General features: G+C 39.5%; 1 protein-coding gene across 5 annotated transcripts in view; it reads left to right on the top strand.

The window, feature by feature from the left end:
• The window catches only part of map3k7 (mitogen-activated protein kinase kinase kinase 7), a 151982-nt gene that overhangs the window by 32304 nt on the left and 97471 nt on the right, over positions 1-22207 (top strand). For 3 of the 5 annotated variants that reach the window (XR_006310759.1, XM_043685197.1, XM_043685204.1), the window contains exons 2-4: positions 9097-9207; positions 11751-11816; positions 16048-16093. Coding sequence is in view for 3 of the 5 variants with exons in the window: in XM_043685197.1 (XP_043541132.1) it covers positions 9097-9207; positions 11751-11816; positions 16048-16093 (223 nt within the window). In the remaining 2 variants the exon portion in view is untranslated. Of the gene's footprint in view, positions 1-9096; positions 9208-11750; positions 11817-16047; positions 16094-20250; positions 20354-22207 lie in introns of those variants that run through there. The other 2 variants (XM_043685211.1, XM_043685217.1) reach the window with 2 other exon arrangements.

The following is a 22207-nucleotide window of genomic DNA, read 5'->3' as shown; positions in this document are numbered from 1 at the left end:
CTTCAAGATATCCGTTTCAGCAAGAATCCAACACTGGTGTGTTATGTGGACTAAATATACAAACTATAAATAGCTTCAGATTTCATGTGGCAAATAATATATCTTTCTTCATGAAAAGATCACATTGCTTCACACCAACATCTCCACAGTAGTATTCTCGTCCGTGAGACTAGACTGTGGTCTACTGGGCTTGAGTCAAAACATTTTGTCATTTAGAATCGAGCACTACAACCAGGACTAATCTGACACTGAATATGCTACAATTGATTGCAGCATGGACCTCGAGAGATGAATGTTACACTTTTTTTTTGTTAAGTCCAAACTGCATCAAGTTTTGGAGGGTTTGTTGCATGGGGTCTCGTGAGTTCTCTCGTATTTTCTGGCCAAACTCTGCTCCTTAATACCTACCACGCCAATCTGGCACCACTCTCATCCAATTTCTGTCCATCTTATCAAACGCCATTCCCAGAACAGCTCTCTAATTAGTAGATATCTCCCTTGTGTCAGTACCATCTTTGACAGTCAATGGTGCGTTGAGCAAGCACTGGAGATCTAGAGATTCCCTACATCGTTTGACCAGAACACAACAGCTAGGAAAATCAGCATCCTGCTTTGTAGGAAGGGTCCTGTTTTCATAGAATTATAGAATCCCAACAGTGTGGAAGTAGGTCATTTGGCCCTTCAAGTATGCTCGACCCTCTGAAGAGCATCCCACCCAGCTGCAACCTATCCTATCCCTGCGACCCTGCATTTTCCACCTGGCCCACCTAACTTGTACATATTTGAATGTGAGAGGAAATCGGAACACCCGGAGGAAACCCATGTAGACGTGGAGAATGTGCAAACTACAGACAGTCGCCCAAAAGTGGAATCTAACCTGAGTCCCTGGCACTGAGGCAAGAGTGCTAACCACTGAGCCAGTGTGCTGCTATACATGATGATACCACTGTGGGACTGCTTCCATAGGACCAGCAGTGGATGCCACAACATCAAACCATGCCAGCCTGGTGCAAGTTTGTCACCCAGGTTAAAAGTAGCTTTAACTATCTGGAGGAATGCTCAGCACTATTGGAAGAAGGGCACTATCCTCTTTCACTCTGCCAGGTAAGTGCCACCATCTCCTTTCCCATATCTCTTCTCTCACTCTTTTTCTGCTTCTGAACCCACCTTCCACTAGGGCTCAGACTCTACCCACACTCACTGTTGCCTTCATCATCCCCCCCCCACACCAACCCCCCCCCCCCAATCTAATCTATCCAACTCATGACAACAATAACAGCACAAAAAGTACTAGCTTTGTCACCCACTTTCATCTCCTATAATACCTGCCCCGTCTTATTCTAGGAGGAAAACCACCCCCTCTGCCCCCAAAAGGGTAGAAAGAGTCAAACTGGGTGGTGGTCTGTCTGACATGTGACCGATTGTGTAGAAAGGGCTGTGAGCAGGACCTGGACTGGTGTTGGAAGCTGCACTTGACTCATTGTGCTGGCAATCCCAGAGAGCGACTATTTCTGTTAACTCAACTGTGGCCTGCTGACAAACTATGACAAGCTTCCTGGCTTTTTATCTATGCCAAAAGGCCAGGCAAAATATCACTTAGCTGAACCTCACATTTCTGTCTACGTGGGCAAAAGTCCGACAAAGCAACACAAGACAGGAATACTGTAAGCATCCAGGTAAGCTCAGAGTGAGTGAGCTCTAAAAGAGAGAGAGCAAAGATGCCAGAGATGCAGCAGTTCATGAGCTGGATGCATGTTCCTGTGTGCACTGTGTAATGTTGCAGCATTACAATGATGGTTGCCAAGGTGGAAATGTCCTATAACTGTACCATGAGGGTTTTCAGACTAGCATATAACAGTTGCCAATGTCCATGAATGTGGGGTGTTTTTGGTTGATGCCCATGAAATATGCAGTGTGATGTTGGTAGCCAGTTTCTAACATTCAGGGCATTTGGAGCAACTGGCAAGCTGAATCCACCAGTTGCAGTATGTGGTTTCCTTGTCAAGCTCTCGTGACATGAGCTTGTTTAGCAAGCTTGATAAAGTTGGCGGCTGCTTATTAATAAAGCATGCTGTGCTGCCAACATGGTATTCAACAAGAAATAATCCCAATCTCTGGTGTGTGAGATCATGTTCATATAACAACCGAAATCAGCGAATGGTGAAAATAGCCTATTTTATTCAGCAACTGCCAGAGCACTGGTTCGACGGGGCAATAGAATCCCGAAATACAAGAGTCCCTTTATGTATGGTTCTTACTTATGTTAAAATTCCATTACTATGGTGTTACTTTTTTTTTATCTATAGTACGCAGAGGTTTGAGGGGCTTGTGTCCTGGGAGACAGGAGATGTGCTAACTGCTGGCTGCTACTTCTGATGGGGTTAAGAGTGTCTGTCCGCTCTGCTTGCATAATTAAGAGGTGTTAGTCATCTTGTCTTTTAAGTTAGTAAAAATACTCAGCCTATATGCTCTAAATAAATTAGAAATTGTACTAGTACTTAATAAAGGCTATTAAACTGATTACTGCAGCTGGGTTGTGAGATGTGTTTACTATTTGCCAGAGTGAATTTCATTCATTCATGCAATTTCCCTTAAACACAGTTTTGACAGTTTCTTATGGGAAAAGGTATTTAACAAGTACATATTAATTGGGGAAACTGTTTGGTGGTTCTGTAATCTATACTGGTCCAGGACATAATGCTTTGTGGAGACATGATGGTGGGGATGGTATTGTTCTGTATGCTACACTTGTTCAGAGGTAAGCATTGCTTGTAGCAAGGGCTGATAAGCTGTGAAAATGCAGTAATGGGTTTGAAAGGATTGCTTCGATTAGGAAGGGTTATTTTTGGTCTTTGTTGTGGTTGTAGAATATACTACAGAACTGCGGTTTTATGAATGAATGAAAGAGTGTTATAGTAAGGAGTTATGAATGAAACTGGAATGCAGTGTTCGCTTATGAGTGGGTTAGTAAAGGAATTATGAATGAATAGACATAAAGCGCTTGTGAATGGGTTACTGAAGAGACCTAGAATACAATATCTCACAGTTGTCGAGTGACCATCTTAGCAAACTGCGTGTGAAAAGCATAAGATTGGACAAGTTGTACTAATATTGAGATGTGCCTCACCGCATTTGTTGCCCGATTCTTCCACACATCTCCTTTATTGTCTATGTCATTCAGACCTGCATAAAATTTTATCCAACATTTTAGCCACCAGCACTCATAATTATTTTACCGTATCAGTTCAGTGCAGTCAAACTTTGGCCAGATTTTTATTACAGTAATGACAGCAAACTGTCAACATTTCCTGCATTATACCTTTGAAAACAACCTCTGAGACTGCCCACCTGTAGCAAGAGCTACACCAGAGGTGTTGCCATTAGTAATTGTGTTCAAGCCCCTGCAGACAGCGATCAATTAAAAATTACTGATCTGATGAGAACTTGATCTTTTACACTGTTCGCTGTGCTGTGGAAGACCCTTGACAAAAATGTTGAGCTGTAATCAGGTTTAATAATGTTAATAATTACTATTGAGAAATCTCTCTCTTCTAAAAAGAATTCTTTTTATACTTGCTAAATGTCAAATTTCTCCCTGTTGATTAACTCTACACATTTTTAAAACATAGTTTGTTTATATTTCAGGATCTGGTTCTTCTAATATATATGGTACCAATCATTATTTTGCTCTTTGTAGAGTTTAAATTAAAAATAAATCTTAGTGCATTCCAGTCCTTGATTTGTTTGTGGGAATGTTAAAATTTGACAAGGTCTTTTCCCAGCTTGATGACATCACTGCTAGTGGAAACCAGGAGAACTACTTGATTTGCACACGATACAAAAATTGCTGAGGGAGTAAATAGTGAGGAGGATAGCCTTCGAGTAGAACAGACATAGGGTAGTCTGTGGCAAATGGAGTTCAATCCAGATGAATATGAGGTAATGCACTTCGGAAGGACAAGCAAATCAACGGAATACAGAGGAACCTCAATTATCCAGCATTTGATTAACCAAGTGAAATACTCCCTGCCCATGTCCTTCAGATAATCGAGATTCCACTGTATATGATGAATGGTAGGTTCCTGTAAAGTGCCAGGGATCAGTCAGACCTTCGTGTGCGTGTACACTAGTCCCTTAAGCTATCGGAACAGGTGAATAAAGTGGTTAAGAAGACTTATTGTTTTATTAGTTGAGGCGCAGAGTTTTAAGTGTTGGGAGGTTACGCTGAATCTGTAATAAATGCTGGCTAGCACACAGCTAGAGTATTGTGTGCAGTTCTGGAATCTACATTATAGGACACGTGATAGCAGGGAGAGGATGCAGTGAAGATTTACCAGGTCGTTAGCTGGGCTGGAGAGTTGTGAAGAAAGATTGGACAATCTGAAGTTGTTTCCATTTAAAGCAGAGGCGATGTATAAAATTGAGGAGCATGGATAGCAAAGACAGGGAAAAAACTTTTCCCCTTGATGGAGGGATCAATGACCAGGAGGCATTAATTTAAGAGAAGGGGCAGAAGGTTTCGAAGTAATGTGAAGAAAACTTCTTCACCCAGGTGGTGGGAACCTGGAAGTCACTGCTTGTAAGGGTGGTGGAGGTAGCAACCTTTTTAGCATTGAATAATTATTTATATGTGCACTCGCAATGCCAAAATATACAAGTCTTTGACCTAAGTGCTGGAAGCTGAGATTAGAATGGTTAAGTGGTGCAAATGGAGCAAATAGTGTTTGAAGGATTAGAAGACCAGGTTGTTTTGAGAATTATGCGCTGAATCTGATGCCTTGACTTTGCCTCTGTACACACTCTCCTTTGTGTTTGATTCCTTCTTGAATGAACTTTATCTGTTCTATTCTACGAAACCATAGGAACTCTTCTGAGTTAGTGAATATGTTCTGAGATGCTTTAAGGGCATCCCTAAAATGTTTTGAAACTCTTTGGTACTGACTGAGTCCCAAGTAGAGCAATTGATTCAGGAGGATGGGTTCAGACACATGAACAATGTGTCCTGTCCAGTTGAGCTGTTTTTGAGTGCCTTGATTCTGGGCACTTTTTGGGTTTGGGAGAGGTGCTGCTGTTGGACCTGGTTGCTTGTCACTGGATTTAGAGGATATTTCAAAGGCACATTGATTCTACATCTCTGTTGCTTTGCTTTGGGGTGTTTGCTTTAGGATAGCCAAGTATATGGGAGTGCCAGGATCAAATTGTCCAATAAAACCATAACCGTAGACTCAGAATTCATGTCCTAATCCTCAATTATTCTTCAAAACATTATGCGAGATTGGATTATATGTTAAATATTTGGAGAAGAAATAATGATCTCCTGACTTGGCTAAAAACTGTATTCGCACTTAATTGGAAAAGGAATTGAGGAGATGACAGTTAAGCTATGGCACTTCACTCTAATAAAAAGTTTTGTGGGCAGATTTCTCCAAGATGGAGCTTAAATATTGAAGAAAAGAAAACAAAATACAGTTTACGTTTGCAAGATCATTTTACATTGACAAACTTCAGAAGAAGATTAGAGAAATGAAGTCATTTTCCTATTATCACTTTTTCTTCTTAAGCCATCTGTCCTCAGGTGTTAATATTAACTTTTCATTTTTCAGCATTTAGTGCTTTCATAAGAACATAAAACCTTTGAATGTAATAGGTACAATATGAATTTCCTTATTTGAGATTATCATTAATCAATGTTGTGTAATAGAATTCTAAATTAGAGCTGAACCAGTTCCTTATTTGAGATTACTATCTTTGTCATTTCCTGCTTTGATAAATCTTTACTGAGGCATTTCGTTAATAAGTGCCAGAGCTGTTTTCAGAACTTCCGAGAGCAGCCAATTGTTTCAAAGAATAAATTGTTTCACTCTCTTTTTCTCGTCACTGTTGGCTTCTGTGTTCATTAAACTTGTTTTGAACTCTTGTATATGTGGAATGGCACACTCGCAACTGAAATTTAAGCATTGCGTTATTAGCGCTATGGTGGTATATGAGCACGGTCCAACACGAGTGACGCAAATTTCTGGGCCACTGTAAAATGCAAACAAAGCACTGACGGCAATCCCCTGAAACTGAATTAAGTACAGATCGAGTATCCATTATCCATACATCCGAGCTATGAACACTGAACTGACCTGAAAACCGAAGGTCGTTTCAGAAGCTGACCTGTAGGCATGCTGAGTTTGGACTCTTTGTTGCAAAAAAATAGCTCTTGGCCCAAATGACCTAAAAAGTAAAGCTTTTTTTTAAGGCCACAGGCCCAAACTCAGCATTTCAACTCCTCTGTTCAGGCCTTTTGGGGAAAAAATACTTCACTTTTGGTTTGTTCAGGTGAAGCAAAGACTTTTTTTCCCCCAAAGGGCCTGAATGGACCCAAGCAGACCCGAATAGACTAAAGTGGATCTAAAAACTGGAGATATCCTTCATCTGAAAACATGATGGTCCTGAGCTTTTCAGATATAGGATTTCCAATCATATTTAATGTACACAACAAAAGTGCAAACACCTTTTTTTTTTTTTGGTCTGTATTTTTGCTAATCCTAATCCATTTGCTCTTGTGCATGAGGAACCAGTTATAGAAACGTAACCAACCAAGCCATTATCACATCTACCATGATTTCATATGATTTAATCCATGTTTTAATATTTCCAAACTCTACTTCACTGAAAGCACGTTTAAATTGTGAGACACCTGTTACACTACAATTTGCTTCCTTAGATGCAAATCTTAGTGACGGCAATATGAAAATATTCCAGGATATTCTCTGTATTCTAATATAAAATATTGTAATTTTTTTTATTAAATTAGAAACAAATGGGTTGAACTGAGAATAGAGCATAGAATGATACAACACAGCCCTTTGGCCTACCATGTCTGTGCGGACCACGATGCAATTCTAAACTCATCTCATCTATCTGCAGATTGTCCATATCCCTCTATTCCCTGCCTGTTCAAGTGCCTCTTAAATATTGCTAACGTCTGTTTCTACCACCTCCCCTGGCAGTACATTCCAGGCACTTAATACCCTGTGTATGTTTTTTTTTTAAATGTCTTCACCTATCTCGTTTTAAACTTTTTCCCTCACACCTTAAGACTGTATGGCCCCTAGTATTTGACATTTCCATGCTGGAAAAAAGGACACCAACTATTCATGCTATCCATGCCTCTTAAAATTTTATGTGTTTCTAACAGATCGCCCCTCAACCTTCAACACTCTAGTGAAAACAATCCAAGTTTATAGCTAATACTTTCCAATCCAGGCAACATCCTGATAAACCTCTTTTGGACACTCTCCAAAGCCTCCACATCCTTACTAGAGCATGGTGACCAGAAGCAAATACTCCAAATGTGGCCTAACTAAACTTTTATACAGCTGCAATACGACTTGCCAACTTTTATACTCACTGCCCTGACTGACGAAGGCAAATATGCTGTATGCCTCCTTGTCCATTTGTATTGCTACTTTCATGGACTTGCAACCCAAGAACCCTCTTTATATCAATATTCCTAAGAGTCCTACTATTCACTGTAAGCTTTATTCTTACATTTTACCTCCCAAAATACATCATCTCACACTGGTCCAGATTAAACTCCATCTGCCTTTTCTCCACCCAACTTCCAAACTGGTCAATATCCTGCTGCATCCTTTGGTAATCTTCCTCACTATCTGCAGCTCTACCAATTTTTCATGTCATCAGCAAACCTACTAATCAGACCACATACAAACTTTATCCAAATAATATATATATTGCAAGCATCAGAAGTCCCAGCATTAATCCTTGTGGGACATCATTGGTCACAGACCTCTCCATAGAAAAATATCTTTGCACACCTGCACTGTCTTCTATTACCAAGCAATCAAGCTGATTTATATCCAACTTGTCAACTCCCCATGGATGCCATGTGACTTAATTTTCTACCAGCCTACCAAGGGGTCCTTGTCAAATATTTTACTAAAATCAATGTAGACAACATCCAATCAAGCATCGTTGTTACTTCATCAAAATCTCAATTAGATTTGTGAGATAAGATATCCCCTGAATAAAGCCATGCTGACTATCTCTATTGTCTATTCTTCTCCAAATGTGAGTAAATCCCGTCCTTAAGAATCTTTCCTAATAATTTCTCTATCACTGGTGTAAGGCTCACAAGCCTATAGTTTTCTGGATTATCCCTGTTGCCCTCCTTAAAGGATCAACATTGGCTATTCTCCAGCCTTCAAGGACCTCTCCTGTGGCTAAAGAGGATGCAAAGATCTCTATCAAGACCTCAGCAATCTCCTCCCTTGCCTCTTTCAGTATCTTGGGATAGATCCCATCTGATCCTAGGGACTCATCTATCGTAATGTTTTTCAAGGCACTCAATATTACATTCTTCGTATCAATGTGCCCTCCCTAATGTTACCATCATCTATATTCTTCTCATTTAAGGACCTCACCCACTTCCTCTAGCTCCACACACACATTCTCTCCTTTGTCCTCAAGTGGACCTACCCTTTTCCTAGTTACCCTATTTCTCCTAATGTACGTATAAAGGATGCTAATTATTCATCCTATCCATGCCCCTCAAAATGTTATAAAATTCCATCAGGTCACCCCTCAGCCTCTAGCACTCCAGTGAAAACAATCCATTTTTGTTGCTAGTACACTCCAATCCAGGCAACATCCTGGGATTTTCCTTAATTCTTCTTACCAAGGATATTTCACGGCCCATTCCAGCCCTCCTAATTTGTTTCTTAGAGAGTTGTTTCTGCTTCAATAATACTCCTCGAGGGTCTTGTTTCATTTCAGTTTCCTGAACCTTGCATTTGCTTCCTTTCTCTGTTTGACATTACAATTCTCTATCTCTTATCATTCAAGATTCCCCAAATCTTTCCAGTCTTAACTTTCATCCCTCCAGGAATATGCCAGTGCTGAAATCTTAATCAACTGACCTTTTAAAAGGCTTCCACATATGACATGTGGATACACCTCAAACAATCGCCACCAATCTAATTTCTCAGTTCCTGGCTAATACAGTTGTGATTAGCCTTTAACTTTGAAAGAAAAGTAAGTAATTTGTGGAAATTTAGTTCACTTACTACTTTTCTCTATGTTCTGCAGGTTGTTGGAAGAGGAGCTTTTGGAGTTGTGTGTAAAGCAAAATGGCGTGGAAAAGATGTAGCTATAAAGCAAATTGAAAGTGAATCAGAGAGGAAAGCATTCATCGTAGAGGTAATTTTATTGTGTGCCTTCTTTTCATCTTTGAAATTGAAGATCACAATCTGCAAATTTGGTTCAGGTTGTTTTTGTTCATGAGCATAAATTGGCATAAAATTAGCAGATGGGTATTTTGGCTCTTCCCAACGTATCAATAAAGCACAGCTAAATAATTTTTTTAAAAATTATTTGATCTACTTCCATTATGATTGTAAGTGTTTGCCTGGTTAGGAGAGATGTTTCTAACTACTATATTCCCATACATTTTCTCAAGGACAGTTGAGGATGGGCAACAAATCTTGGCTTTGCTACAAACATGTACATCCCGTTCGAAAAAATTGTAGTGGACATTTAGCCATATCATGAAATAAAGGCCAACTATGTCGCAGAAAGATACCATGAACCCCTTTCCCAGTTCTTCTTGGTATTTGGAACAATTTTAGCAAGGAGCCTTCAGATCCTGTTTGCCTGGCAAGTGAGGTCTGGTACAGTTCAAAATCTTGGGATTTATTTTTGGGTGGGTGAGGAATCAGTACCGAGAAAGGGTTCCGGATGCAAATCTTTGAATTCAAAATATTTTTATTTACTTTGCAAGGCATAGTGCCCATTAGGTGCTGAGTTACAGTCACTAATTGCTAAACTAGAGAGGTGTTTCCAGTAAAGAAAATTATATGCTTGATGGAGTTAAGTTTGTGTACTTTTTTTAAATAGATAATTAAACAATCCTGTATTTCCAGCAGAGAGTTGTGATTACACAGCACAAATGATAGTATCAGGGTTCAGTATGAAGCTGTGATCCCAATGTGTTTAGAATGGATGAGTCTAGCAGCTGCTAACATTGCTGAGAATTCCACATAAACACAAGAATGCAGACATTGTTATTCCAAGGCCCTTCATTATGAATCTATTCTATCAATGTTTATTGACAAAATTATAATTGTATATGTTATGTTTTTCGCTTTTAGTTCTACCTTTTCTGGGATTCAATATCATTAGATTATACGTAAACTGGTTCACATTGGATTTGAAGCCTGTGTGCAAACATATCTGCCTGACGTTTAAATAAATTTAATAAGATCTAGGACTGGATAGAGAACCTTTGTTACTGCACTGCAGCTTACTGGATTGAACAGATCCAGGAGAGATTAGCCAGCTGCAGATAATTATAAACAAAAACTGGCAAGACCATATATAGTCTTATTCCTGAGTTTGTCTGTTATTTAATAAGTGTTCCCTGATACATAAATGAGTGTTTTTCTTGGGCAGACTGAAGTTCTGCTGACTGGGAGGATTGCAAGATTTTAAAGGGCCTGGTTTGTATGTCAAGGTTGCTTTTCTTTAACACAACTAAAAAAAAAATTGGAAACAGCAAATTAGCAGTTTAGAAATTATCCTTTTAGCTTGATGTTCACTTTAAACTTCACTGTAGTTGTTAATTCTGCAAGAATGTCTATTAATATGACCAGGGTTTAAGTTTTATATAACCCTGCACAGAAGTTAGTATGATATTATACTTCAAATTTTTTACTAATTAATTTGTTTAACTAAACAATTTTATTTTATAGTGTTGTGAAATGCACAAAATGTAAATAACATTGCAAATGAAATTTACTGTAATCTTGATTATTTGTCCTTGTCAGGTAATAGGAAAAGTAAGACTTACATCTTTGCATAACACTTAATCCAATATCGTCTTGTCTAATAAATTTGATCTTAAAACTTAAAAATAAAATCAGCTTCATTTTATTTGTATTGTAATTGTATTCATTTCTATTCCAAGGGGGTTGCTGCATTATCTGTGTAATACTGCATTTGTAGACTTCTGATTATCTGTTTGTTTCATAGAGTAAACTATGAAACCAACTGTTATGCCCAACTCAACCATGTTGACCAGGTTTCCTAAACTGTATTAGTCCCATTTGTCTGCATTTGGCCCACATCCCTCTAAACCTTTCCGATCCATGTAGTCCAAATGTGTGTTAAATGCTGTAATTGTACTCACTGCTACCACTTTCTCTTGCAGCTTGTTCCATTACAAACCACTTTGTGGAAAAGTTGCCCCTCAGGTCCTTTTTAAATCTTCCCCCTCACCTTAAACCCATGCCCTCTAGTTTTGGACTCCCCTACCCTGGGGGAAAAGAACCTTGGCTGTTCACCTTATCTCATGATTTTAAAACATTTAAGGTCACCCTCAGCCTCCTACTCTCTAGGGGGAAAAAAAAAGTCCCAACCTATCCAGCCTCTCCTTTTAACTCAACCCCTTCAGTCCCGGTAACATCCTTTTAAATCTTGTTTGCACCATTTCCACAGTTTAGTAACATCCTTCCAATGCAGGGCGACCAGGATTGTACACTGTATTCTAATCGTGGCCTTACCAATGTCTTGTGCAGCTGTAACATGACATCTCAACTCCTGTATTCAATGTTGTTTTCCTATTTCCTTTCTCTATTTTATGAATGGTAAGATCAGACACTGCATAACCAATGGACATTCCCGGCATAGATTTATGCCTCACTTTTTATTTTCTTTTATGATTTTCTTTCTATTTTCTGTTACAGCTTCGTCAGTTGTCGCGCGTAACTCACCCCAATATTGTGAAACTGTACGGAGCTTGTCTAAATCCAGTAAGTAATTCAAATCCTACCTATCATTTCTGATTGTGTAACCTAACTGTGCATTACTATTGCTCATGGTTGATTTAAAATATTATGCTTTAAAATTTTACTTCTTGAACTAAAAGCAATGTCATAACTGCAAGCTTGAAATTGTTTCCGACCCAACTCTATAATGGAGTCAACAGAGTCATACAGCACGGAAACAGATCCTTTGGTCCAACTAGTCCATGCCGACCATAATCCCAAACTAAACTAGCCCTACCTTCCTGCACTTGGCCCATATACTTCCAAACATTTCTTATTCATGTACTTTTCTAAATGTCTTTTAAATGATGTAACTGCACTCGTATCCATCACTTCCTCTAAAGTTCATTCCACACACACTATATACCCTGTGTAAAAAAAAAAGCCCCTCCTGTCTTTTCTAAATCTTTCTCCTCTCATCTTAAAAGTTTGTCCCCAGTCTTGAAATTCCCCCATCCTTGGGGGAAAGAAAAACCTGCCATTCATGTGACCTTTACCCCTCATAATTTTATAAACCTTTAAAAAGGTCACCTCTCAACCTCCTTCGCTCCAGTGAAAAAGGTCCCAACCTTCCTAGCACCCCTTCTAATTGAAGCCATCCAATCCCAGCGACATCATGGTAAATCTTTTCTGAACCATTTCCAGTTTAATAATATCCTTCCTATAACAGGGTGACCAGAACTGGACACATTACTCCAGAAAAGGCCTCACCAGTGTCATGTATAACCTCAACATGGCATCCCAACTCCTGTACTCAAAAATCTAAATAATGAAGGCAAGCATGCTAAAGGCTGCCTTAACCACCCTATCTGTGATTCAAGCTTCAAAGAATCACGTATCTGAAACCTTAGGTCTCTGTGTTCTACAAAACTAGTGTTCTTTTAATATGTCTCCTTCCTCCTTTTGGAGCTTTCTTTACATTTTTTTTAATCAAAACATCGTCTAAATCTTCCATTATTCTAGAATCATTGTGGAGAGCAAAAGCAGTTCATGGAATTTTTTTCACTAGCAACTATCAATAATACAAACTTGACTTAAGCTTGCATTTCCATGTCACTTTTAACATAGATAAAGAATCTATCCAATCCCCTTTACAGGTCAAAAAAATAGATTTTTAATGAGTGCTTAAAGGAAGTTTGGGCACTGGAAGAGCCACAGATGTTTAAGGAGAAAATTTCAGGATGTGCAGGCCAGCTGGTTGAAGATACTGTCATCATTAGTGGGCAAAGAAGTGGCATAGATAAAAGATGAGAATTCAAAGTTCTACAAGTTTGGATTGTATTATAAATTCAGCTTAGAGTTAAAATAGGGTAGAATATCATTTTAGCCCTACAGTAGTGGCTTTAATCTTACCAATGTTGAAAGAAATAGCTTATCCACTCTGGATACCAATATACTGCATTGGAGCAGAAGTAAACCATTTGACGACTCAAACCTGTTCTGCCATTCAATAAGATCATAACTAATTTTATCTGGATTTGAGGTTACAGTCAGATCAACCATGATCTTATTGAATGGTGGAGCAGATTGGAGGGGCTCAGTGGACTACACCTGTTCTTTTTATGTTCATACAATCTATTTGTATTTCAAATTCCACATTCCCACGCATCCCTGATAATCTTTCATTCTGTTGTCTAACAAGAATCTAGCTGCCTCCGTTTTTAAAAAAGATTCAGTGATACCCCACATCCATCATCTTCTGAGTTCAAAGTTGCGCAACCCTCAGAGGAAAAAAAAATTTCCTTACCTCTGTCCTAAAAGGTTTGCCCCTAATATTCCAACAGTGCCCCAGAAAGGACTCGCCCAAAAGCAAAAACATCCATTTGCAGTTCATTTGTCATGGCAATTCAGGATTTTATAAAGTTCAGTCAAGTTACCCCCCTTCTAAAGTCCAGTAAAACCAAGTCCAACATGTTCCACCTATCCTCACAAGACACACCACTCATTCCAAGGTATCATTCTAGTGAAATTAACAGGATTTGCCCCCATTTAAGGCCCAAGCAGCACTGTTTTGGATAACCTCCAGTTTATGGAGGGTCAAATGTGCAAGGCCAGGCAGGATTGCACTGGAGTAGTCAAGTAAGCTGGAGTATATTCCCTGAAAATCAGAATTATGGGGTGATTTAATATATATTTTAAAGATATTAAAGGGAGCATCTAAGGTTGATAGGGAGGAATTTGAGGGCATAGTTTAAAGAAGATGGAAGGCAGACATTTTGGGAATGAAATTAGAAATATCTTCTACACGCATAAGATTGTAAATTATGCAACTCTCCTCTATATAAAAAAAACAGTTGATGTTAGGCCAATTGTAAATTTTAAATATGAGGTTGATGGATTTTAATTATACCTTGGTATTAAAATATATGGGGTAAAGGCAGCTGTATGGATTAGACTGCAGATCAGTAATGATTTCTTTGAATTGCAGAACAAGCCTGAGGGCCTAAATTTGTGACTCCTGTTCCTATATTCCTATAGCAGCAATGGATGAGTTGAAAAATGTGGTTGTCAGGGCACCAATTAGATAATTTCACCAAGGGCCAGTATGTGATTTTGATGAAGTAGTGGAATTTGGATGGATCTTGGGAGACTCCAGAAGTAACAATGTGGAATGGGAAGAAACAAAACAGTGCAGCTAATATTCTAGGGGCAATATTCGGAGCGAAGGATAACCAATGCCTCTTAAAATGCATAGTGAAGCAGAACGTGAAAGTTGATGATGTGGTTCACTAGGTTAAAGACTGTTGAAGGGGAGGCAACCTTACTGAAGAGAATCGAATGGGAAATTGTAAACAGAATTGTTCAACCCGAGACAGTGGCTATGTAAGCTGGATAAAATAGATGGTAAGTGTATAAGAGTTTGTGGTAAAGTTTTCCTAGTGCTTGACTGAAGGAAGTTTTGCCTTAAAGCTGATTGTCAACAAAAACCATTTGACAACACTCAGGACCTGGGCGGTAGATGACTGTATTGATGGTATTCATTTGGAAGATGACCGCATGTCTGCAGGAGACATTTACAAGGTGGCTGTTTATAAAAAAAAATGGCAGGGGCCTCCATGGGTGGTAATGTTAGGGAGACGTGAGTCTGTCACAAGACTGGATTCAAACAAGTATTTTTTATTTTATCTTACCAACATATCTCATAGCACATTAAATGACCTATGGTTACATTGTTCAAAATGCACTGGGAGATGTTTTGTTAAATGTAGTGAATTGCTATGACTTGCTTTTTTTTTGCAGTGTTTTTAAGTAGAAGGTAAACTTCTCTTTTCCACCTTGAAGTTTAAAGCAGAGAAAATTTATTATTCCCCCTATCATTTTCCTGCATTTGTGAAATTTTTCGGTGGAATAGTTTTACTGGGAAGATTCAATATGCACATTCACAATGTATAATGATAACCTCTCTAGTCAAAAAGTGGGGCGCTGGAAAAGCACAGCATGTCTGGCAACATCCAAATAGCAGGAGAGTCAGCGTTTCATGGGAGGGTGGTGGGGCTGGGGGAAGGTATCTTGGAAGGCGATAGGTAGATGAAGGTGGGGGGTGATGGTGATAGGTCAGAGTGGAGTGTGGAATGAATAGGTGGGAAAGAGGATGGACAGACTGGACAGTCCAAGAAGGAGGTACAGAGTTGGAGGGTTGCATCTGGGATAAGGTGGGGGGAGGGGAATTGAAGAAACTGGTGAAATTGACATTGATGCCGTGTGGTTGGAGGATCCCAAAGTGGAAGATGAGGCATTCTTCCTCCAGGCATCAGTGGCTTGGATTTGGCGGTGGAGGAGGCCCAGGAGTTGCACGTCCTTGGCGGAGAGGGAGGAGGAGTTCAAGTGGTCGGTCACAGAGCGGTGGGGTTGTTGGGAGCATGCGCCTCGGAGATGTTCCTAACCCATTCTCTGAGCAGCTCTACTTTAGTCTGTTAGTTAGTTAGAAGAGAAAATACCATAGTTTAGATATTTTACAGTAACAATTTTGGATAAATCAAAAAATGCTTAGTTTTTAAAATGGCTTTTTATTCTAAATATGGAATTTATTTTGTCATTAAAATTTAGGGCTTTTGAAAAAGGTTTCAGTGGGTGGTCTAAAATCCATTAATATAATTAAGGTTTAACTGAATTTTGTTTTTGATCAGGTAATATTCTCTCTTAAACAAAAGACAAAATCAGTATTTCATTGGAAGTGGCCAAATAGATTCTTGTAATTGACTGTGTTTCCTTTTAGGTCTGTCTTGTTATGGAATATGCAGAAGGTGGTTCCCTTTACAATGGTACGTCAAAAACACAGTTACGTTGATGTCAATCTGTGTAAAACTGATATTTGCATTTCTATTGCGATCTGTGTGAAAAAATTCCTGTGGCTTTTAAATTAGAAATATAAGTGATATTAGAAAAATCACAAATAAATTATCTAAATTCTGTTTCCCTAGCCTTTACTAAGTAAAATGAACGTTACGGTCATGTGGCATAGGCAATGAGTCTAACATAGTCATACAGATGCACAGCATGGAAACAGACCCTTCGGTCCAACCCGTCCATGCCGACCCGATATCCCAATCCAATCTAGTTCCACCTGCCAGCACCTGGCCCATATCCCTTCAAACCCTTCCTTTCATATACCCATCCAAATGCCTCTTAAATGTTGCAATTGTACCAGCCTCCACCACTTCCTCTGGCAGTTCATTCCATACCCATACCATCCTCTGTGTGAAAACATTGCCCTGTAGGTCTTTTTTATATCTTTCCCCTCGCACCCTAAACCTATGGCCTCTAGTTCTGGACTCCCCAACCCCAGGGAAAAGACTTTGCCTATTAACCCTATCCATGCCCCCTCATAATCCCTGATTTGTTCTTTGCTTGGGAATTTTGACTTGAGTAACGGTAGAAGGTTTTCCTTTGGGCTTCGCAAGTCTCGCTTACAGAGTAAAATTGCCATGTTTCTTTGAGTTTTCAACCAATCTTGTGGAAAATGTGTGTTAGTAGATGATGTCGGATTTAGCTGTGCTGGTGTTCATAACAATTTATTTGCTGATGCTCTGAATACTCTCAAATGGAACATGACCATTTGAGTGAGATATTGTCAGGCACCTGTCTCCCAAAGAAGTGTATCCATGCAAGAGTATTTTTGTTGAACAATTTTTGTCATATTCTTGAGTGACAATACAAGATTAACAGAATCTGAGGAGAAGAAATCAACTAAAACCTCAAACCAATTGTTTTCACAGACCTTGTACAATCTTACAATAACAGATTTCATCACATTATTTTAATCTCCTCTGAAATTCTGAGCAATTACACACTAATCCCTAAAGATGTTGGAGAAAGTTTTCAGCTTTTTTTTCTATAGTTAAACCTGACTGTTTTGTTTGTGCTGCCTCCCACAGATAACATTCTCTCTCAGCAGCACAGAAATCAGAAACGAGTGGAATAATTGATTCTCATAATTCATGTCTATTCCAAGAGCAATTATATATTAGTGATTTTTGACAAGGTTTCTAGCTCAGGTTGATAAGTGGGTAAGTTAGCTTGCTGAGCTGGAAGATTTGTTTTCAGACATTTCATCACTATACTAGGTAACATCATCAGTGAGAGTCTCTGGTGAAGCGCTGGTGGTATGTCCCGCCTCTCTTTATAGGTCTTGGTTTCTTAAAGTGGGTGATGTCATTGCCGGTTCTTTTTTTCAAGGGAAGGTAGATAGGATCTAAAGCGATGTGCTTATTAATGGAGTTCTGGTTAGAATGCCATATCTCTAAGAATTCTCATGCGTATATTTGTTTCGCTGATCTTAGGATGTGTGTGTTGTCCTGGTCAAAGTGGTGTCCTTTGTCTGTATGTATAGAAACTAGTGATGGTGGGTCACTTCTTTGGTGGCTACTTAGTGTTCATGTAACCTGGTGGCAAGTTCTTGGTCCGATTTGTTTTTTTTTTACAGTTCTTTCATGGTATCTTGTAAATTATGTTAGGTTTGCTCGTAGTATCTTATGGATCCTTTAGTTTCATTAGTCACTTAAGTGTGTTAGTAGGTTTGTAGGCTACCATGATGCCAAGGGGTCTGAATAGTCTGGAAATCATTTCTGATATGCCTTTGATGTAAGGTAATGTGGCTAGAGTTTTTGGTTGTGTTGTGTCTGCTTGTTTGGGTTTGTTTCTGAGGAATCAGTAGATTGTGTTTATTGGATATCTGTTTTTCTTGAAAACCTTGTACAGATATCTTTTTGTAGTTCATGGTTGCTGCAGTGTGATGTAGCTCGTTGAAATAATGTCTTGATGCAACTCCATTTGTGGGTGTTGGGATGATTGCTTCTGAAGTTAAGTATATCGTCAGTGTTTGTTTTTCTGTAGATGCTGGTTTGAAGCTCTCCATTAACTGTATGTTCAACTGTCACATCTAGGAATGGGAGTCTGTTGTTGTTTCTTCCCCTTTTGTGAATTTTATGCCTGTGTTCTTTTTGGCTTTTCAGATTATTTTTCAATGTGTGTTTTGTAAAACTCTTTTGCTGTCCAGTGACTTCAAACGTGATCTCTTATTTGCATTGTGTTGCAACGGTATTATCTTTAAGGATATCCTTACAATGTAGAAATTAGTTGATTTCTCACTGTACTTAATCTGTGTCTGAAATTTGGCAGTGAATTTACTGAAACAGTTTTATTGCCTTTTCCACTAGCTACCATCAATGATCTGCTTTTCTAGTTTATTCTTGTGAATAGTAAAACTACAACCCAATCCAAAAACACCTGCCCCGTACAGCTGTAGTGAAACTCCAAATCACTGAGTGGGATCCTATAGGGACCTGCGCAACATGGGCTGTGGGAAAGTTTGTTGCAGAATCAGATAAGTTGTCGAACAAAACTTATCTTAATAACAGGAGAAACTTGCTGTTTCTTTTTTGCATTTTTGAAGTGGAGAGGCGAGTTTCACACTGGGAAGAAGTGACTTGCCAATTAAGGGGGATTCTAGCTTGTTAAATGCCTAATTGCAGCCAATTTATTTAGCTTCCTATCTTGCCAAACATTCCAAACCTAAAATCTCAACATGGAAGTTAGAGCGGCTACCTACCGACTTCATTTCACTGCTGGCTTGCTCAACACCATAAGCATCTCTGGAGATAATCTATGGGCAGTAGCCACATGTGCATCCATCCACAAACGTTGGGATCTGACGTTTGCCAACCCCTCATGACAATCATGCCATCCCTCCAATCCACTTCAGGCCACTTAGGAAATAGAACTTTCATTACACAGTGGCAACTAGCATTGGAAGACCACTGCTAGGACACTTTGTGGGCATGGATAGGCAGCAGCTCACTGACTTGAAGCAGACTATATCTCCGTTCTACTCACTTTCTCAGCAGTCACCTGGTTGCTTAAAGCATCCCTGCAATGCTTTACTGACCAATTAGTGCTGTCACACAACAGAGAGCTCACCCCTCTAAAGCCTTCACATTGGTTCTAAAATGTGGAGCCTTGAATAGCCCACTTGAGCTGATGCCTGACCTGGCATAATTTCCTTTGGTTTTGCACGTTACGTACTTTTTGTTTATTTAACTATTTTACTCTTTGATTTCATTTTCTTTGCGATTAGAAGAGGAAATGGTTGATTCTGCAATCCTGAGCACTCGGGTGCAATGTTCTGAATGCATTGGGGGGACGTGCAAAATTTTCATTTCAGTAGTAAAAATAAAGGTTCGTTTAATGCATGAGGTGCTGGATTCTGACATCACCACCTCTAAAGTTGCTTTCAACTCCTGTGATCTCTAATGTGGTGTAAATTTGGAAACTCTTGCTTTGGGCAAGAGTTCAGGTGTGTAAAAAGTAGGAAGTGTCTGCAGATCATATCTGCATATACCAGATGCTGCCACTAGGTGGACCAAATGAAAGATTTATTTCTACACAATGTGTTCTCAACAGTTATTGTTGTTGTTTCAAAAGAAAACCATGGTTGCAACCAGGATGGAAAAGTTTACAATTAACTGGGTTGATATATTCCACGGTGCATGAGGTGGTTGTTCAAACTTATTTTTTCTAGCTTACTAGTTTTACATCATGCGTAACTGTCTCTAGAATACTTTCCATGGCCCCAACAAATGTTTTCCAAAGAGTTGTGTGCCCATTTATGGTTTAGCCACTGCTAATTAACAGTATTAATTCTAATATATTAATAGTTTTCACATTCTTCTAAGCTATTAATCAATTCTAGGTTTTGGCTAACAGTTAATCTGTAATTCCCAAATAACTTGTTTGTGTCATGGCAAACGCTTTCCCTCCAATGTACTTATTTCCTTAATGTTTGTGTCATCTTGCAGATAATGTGGTTGCTGTGTTTCCTAATTGCAGCAGTGACCATGTTAAACAAACAAATGGTTGACTGTAGAATGCTTTGAGAAGTCTCTCATTGTTCTTCCTCTTTTGCGCTTGCTTCCATGCACAGGTGACATGGAAGAAGCCTGCTGTCTGTGCAGTTCTGTACACGATTATTTAGCTATAGTGCCAGCTGTCCTGTATCTTCCACAATTTTGAGAAAGGAACAGACGGTAACATTCTTATTTTCAGTTTTCATTTTGCTGGCAGTAAGATACTTGTTAAGTGTATCAAGAGCTGTTGAATACCATAGAATGCTGCATCATGGTCATGCTTCCCTGCCCTTCCTTCCCACTGTTTCATAAATTCTTTGCATTCAAGTATTTTTCAAACTCTTATGCTACCTTTCTCACACTGTACATTCTAGATACTAATACAAGCTAATCCGTATACTAATCCCATTTTCCAATTTTTGACCCAAACCCTGGAGGTTATGACAATGCAAGTGAATATCGAAGTCCTGTTTAAACATTACACAAGTTTCTGACTTTGCAGTCAGTGAGTTTCAGAGTCCCACCATCCTCTGAATGAAAAAAATTTGTTAACAACACCTCTCTTATTGTTCTACCTCTTCCCTTAAATTTATGTTTCCCCTCAGTAATTAGTCCCTCAGCTAATGGAAAAAGTGCTTTTCTATCCACCCTACCTGCATCCCTCAATCTAATACACCTCTTTCAAGTTCCTGCTTAACCCCAGCCTATCTAGTCATTCTTCATAGCTCAGACTTTCCAGCCAAGGTAATATCCTAGTAAATCTCTACCACATCGTCTCTAGTATAATTCACAACCTTTGTGTACTTATGGTGACCAGAAGTACACACACTGCTCCTGATATGGCCTACCAGTGCTTTGTACAGTTCCAGCATAACCTTTTTCATCTTGTATTCTAAACCTCAACTAATAAAGGCAAGTATCCTGTATCCTGCCTTTGCCACCTTACTCACCTACCCTGCTCCTTTCAGGGCTCAGCAATATGCAAGGCCCTTCTGATCTTCAGTACTTGAAAATGTCATACCGCATCTTGTTAGCCCTCCCCAAGGGCATTACCTCATTTTTTTCAGGCATGAGTGTGACGGCAGGGTGGCACAGTGGTTAGCACTGCTGCCTCACAGCACCAGGGACCCAGGTTCGATTCCAGCCTCGGATGATTCTTTGTTTGGAGTTGGCGCATTGTCCCCGTGTCTGTTTGGGTTTCCTCCAGGAAGCTCCAGTTTCCTCCCATAATCCAAAAATGTGCAGGTTAGATGAATTGGCCATGCTAAATTGCCCATAATGTTCAAGGATGTACAGGTTAGGTGCATGAGTCAGAGGTAAATGTAGGGGAATGGGTCTGGGTGGGATACTCTTCAGAGGATCGGTGAGGACTTGTTGGGCCAAAAAGCCTGTTTCCACAAGTAGAGATTCTAATTCTGAATTCCATTTAGCACTTAAGCCATCTTTTGTATCGTCCAGCAGTTTATAGCTGTTCTCAATATTTACCTATCTACCAATTTACATGTCATCTACAAAATACATCTTCTGATCATACCCCTTACATTTAAGTTCATACTACTAACGTTAACCACAGTCAGGTTCCCAGCATCGAGCCGGTGGAACTTCACTGGAAACAGACTTCCAGTCACACAAACATCCTTCTACCATTGTCCTTAGCTTCCTGTCCCTCAGCCAAAGTTCAAATGCCACTTTGCCTTGGATCCTATGGGGCAATAGAGAATTGTGACCAGGGAGGATTTGAAAATTCCTGCCAGGGCCCTTGATATCTCCTCCCTTGCCTCTCAAAATAGCATCGGATATATCTAATCCAGGGCTGCAGATTTATCCAGTTTTAAGACTGTTATACACTTTAGTACCTTCTCTTTCTCTCGCTCCCTCTTTGTCTCTCTCTCTCTCTCTCTCTCTCTCTGTCTGTCTGTCTCTCTCTCTCTCTCTCTCTCTCTCTCTCTCTCTCTCACTCACTTTCTCTCTCTCTCTCTCTCTCTCGCTTTGTCTTTGTGTCTCTCTCTTTCTCTCTCTCTCTCTCTCTCTCTC

This window comes from Chiloscyllium plagiosum, chromosome 3, assembly GCF_004010195.1.
Source record: "Chiloscyllium plagiosum isolate BGI_BamShark_2017 chromosome 3, ASM401019v2, whole genome shotgun sequence".
Lineage (NCBI taxonomy): Eukaryota > Metazoa > Chordata > Chondrichthyes > Orectolobiformes > Hemiscylliidae > Chiloscyllium > Chiloscyllium plagiosum.
Note: the sequence above shows the minus strand (reverse complement) of the source record. Positions and strands in the feature narration are given on the sequence as shown.